The 2,500-nt window shown below is 44.1% G+C and overlaps 1 protein-coding gene across 8 annotated transcripts in view; it reads right to left on the bottom strand.

Moving 5' to 3' along the window:
- LOC105903858 (receptor-type tyrosine-protein phosphatase S-like) overlaps window positions 1-2,500 on the bottom strand; it is a 73,268-nt gene that overhangs the window by 43,680 nt on the left and 27,088 nt on the right. For 5 of the 8 annotated variants that reach the window (XM_031560131.2, XM_031560136.2, XM_031560134.2 and 2 more), the window contains exon 7: window positions 2,473-2,481. The exons of the other annotated variants lie outside the window; for them this stretch is intronic. In XM_031560131.2, coding sequence (XP_031415991.1) covers window positions 2,473-2,481 — 9 coding nt within the window. The remainder of the gene's footprint in view (window positions 1-2,472; window positions 2,482-2,500) is intronic. 8 annotated transcript variants of the gene reach the window in all.

The following is a 2,500-nucleotide window of genomic DNA, read 5'->3' on the forward strand; positions in this document are numbered from 1 at the left end:
CACATTATCCATGGAAAAAGATGTAGTGAGATGGAATGTGAATGATGAACGTTACGTTTTTTAACAACCTGTAAGTTCACAGGTGAATTCTTGGGGAATTTTTAGATAACTATGCCGGCAGGGATTGGATTGACTGATGAGCACAAATATCAACAACCTTTTGCAAAAACCAAAACCAAATCATAGAGAATGATTCAATGATTATTTTTCACTTTTGTCTAAAACTGTTGTCTTCGAACTAAAATGACTCAAACTAAAACTGAAACTACAAATAAACTAAAATGAATTAGAAATGAGTCAGTGGAATAAAAACTAAACTGAAAAGAATGAGACCACTGATGATACTAACTAAAACTAAAACGAAATAACTAACGCTATTCCAATTGCGTGCAAACGTATTATCCAAACAAAAATGAATTTGAAAATGGAACACTATCATAACCTTGGAGCGCAGTTAGAGAGCGGGAGTTTGATTATGGTGCAGCGGGCAGGAGGAGGTGAGGGAGCGGAGGGGCAGCTCGATGCGCACGGCTACGGGAGCCTCGGGCGCCATGCCTCTGGTGGCAGATGCCATCTGTCAGAGTCTAATGCATTCATAAATGCAGCCGCCCCACATGCCCAGGTACTGCGCACGCACACGCACACGCACACGCACACGCGCACACACACACACGCACACGCACATGCGCACACACACACGCACACGCACATGCGCACACACACACACACACACACACACACACGTTTAGGCTCGCTCTCTCTCTCTCTCTCTCTCTCTCTCTCTCTTTCTCTCTCTCTCTCTCTCTCTGTATATATATATATAGATTTATATATATGAGATAATAATGGTAATTTACTCAAGTCGATGTCCCTCTTTATATATGACACATCTCCTTTCTGCAAAAGAGGGACATTGACTTGAGTAAATGACCATTATTATCTCATTGTTAACAAGAAACAGTGAATTATGATGATCAAATGGGGGTGAAAAAGGTATCCTTTCAAGGCGGGAAAACAGGAGGTTATCACACACTCATCCAGGCTAGGTGTCATACCGTAACAGCAGACAGGAGGTTATCACACACTCATCCAGGCTAGGTGTCATACCGTAACAGCAGACAGGAGGTTATCACACACTCATCCAGGCTAGGTGTCATACCGTAACACACAGGGGGAAAAAGAACGAACGTGGAAAAGAAAATAAAGTCAACATCACAACTTCACATATAATTCCTTCCCAAAGTACAAAATGAACACCTCGGGTCCTATGGCTTTAAGCTTTCATCAAATGGAAGACGTTGGCCGGTCCATTGAGCTGATAACAAAGCGAGGCTTCTTCTATTGGGGCATATTCAATGGAGAGATGGGACTGGTCACGCTCCCTCTGGCGGTCTGTGGACCAGCACACAGGCCACTGCTCCTGCTTCCACGGCCTCAGCCTCAGCCTGCCAGTGCAGTGCAGTGCTGCTGATGAGAGGGAATAACTAATGCCCTCCCTTCTTCTGACTGTTAGCAGCGAGCATGGCTGCTCCACAGGCTCGACTGCAGCTCCACTGCAGCTCTGCTGCTCAAATCCCCTCCCCGTTTACTGTGGCGTAGGGACTGCAGTGAGCTCCACACTCGGGGTCTGCAATTTCATTCAGCAAGAAAATGTATGGAGCCAGGGTTCTCAAGGCTTCAAAATCCAAACAGGATCACTACTGTAGAGGGACCGGCTGTGTAAGTTCTTTATCGGATAGGCCAACTGCAGAGAACACTGCATTAGGACGCCACAGTCTGTGGGTTCTCTTACTGGGCCCTGTAGAAAACACTTCTTCTCTTCAGAGGAGAATTACACAACGCCTGTTAATGTCTGCTCCCTTGTCCTTTTGGTCAGGGGCCTGACTCTAACACATAGACACTCTCTCCCTAAGGATGTAGTAAGACACACACAATCCCACAGTCACTCTTCAGAGCACAGAGTCACTCTGCAGTGCGGCTTTTTTCAAACACAAGAAATAGACAAATGAGTATACTTATAATGATATATAATAAGAATATATATTTTATGCATACACTGACTTTGGGGGCATCAAAACAAAGGGAGAGATGCAAAATGACCACCAGGCAATGGGTTTCAAAACAAGCTGCTACTGTCAATAATAACAATAACAATAATAATAATAATAATAATAATAATAGTTCTAGTGTAAAGGTCATACATGAAACAAAACCAATCTTACTGTGGCCCATGTATGGGGACAGAGTGGGAGAGAGCATGGAGAGAGGCAGTGCTATAAACATGTTCGTATCACTAACTCTTCTGTGTCTGGGGAGCAGTGGTCAGAGTTCCAAGTCAGTGAGAGGCATAGGAGACATAGGAGTGATTTGGAGGGAAAACAACTGTCAGGATGACATGCAGTTTAAAAAAAAAAAAGATGCTATCACCCTCAGCGGAAGAAAAGGTAGTTTCAGGGTCAGAGAGATACTCACCAAAGACGCCTGAAGATTACAAAAAAAG

This window comes from Clupea harengus, chromosome 22 (genome assembly GCF_900700415.2).
Source record: "Clupea harengus chromosome 22, Ch_v2.0.2, whole genome shotgun sequence".
In the NCBI taxonomy this organism is placed as follows: domain Eukaryota; kingdom Metazoa; phylum Chordata; class Actinopteri; order Clupeiformes; family Clupeidae; genus Clupea; species Clupea harengus.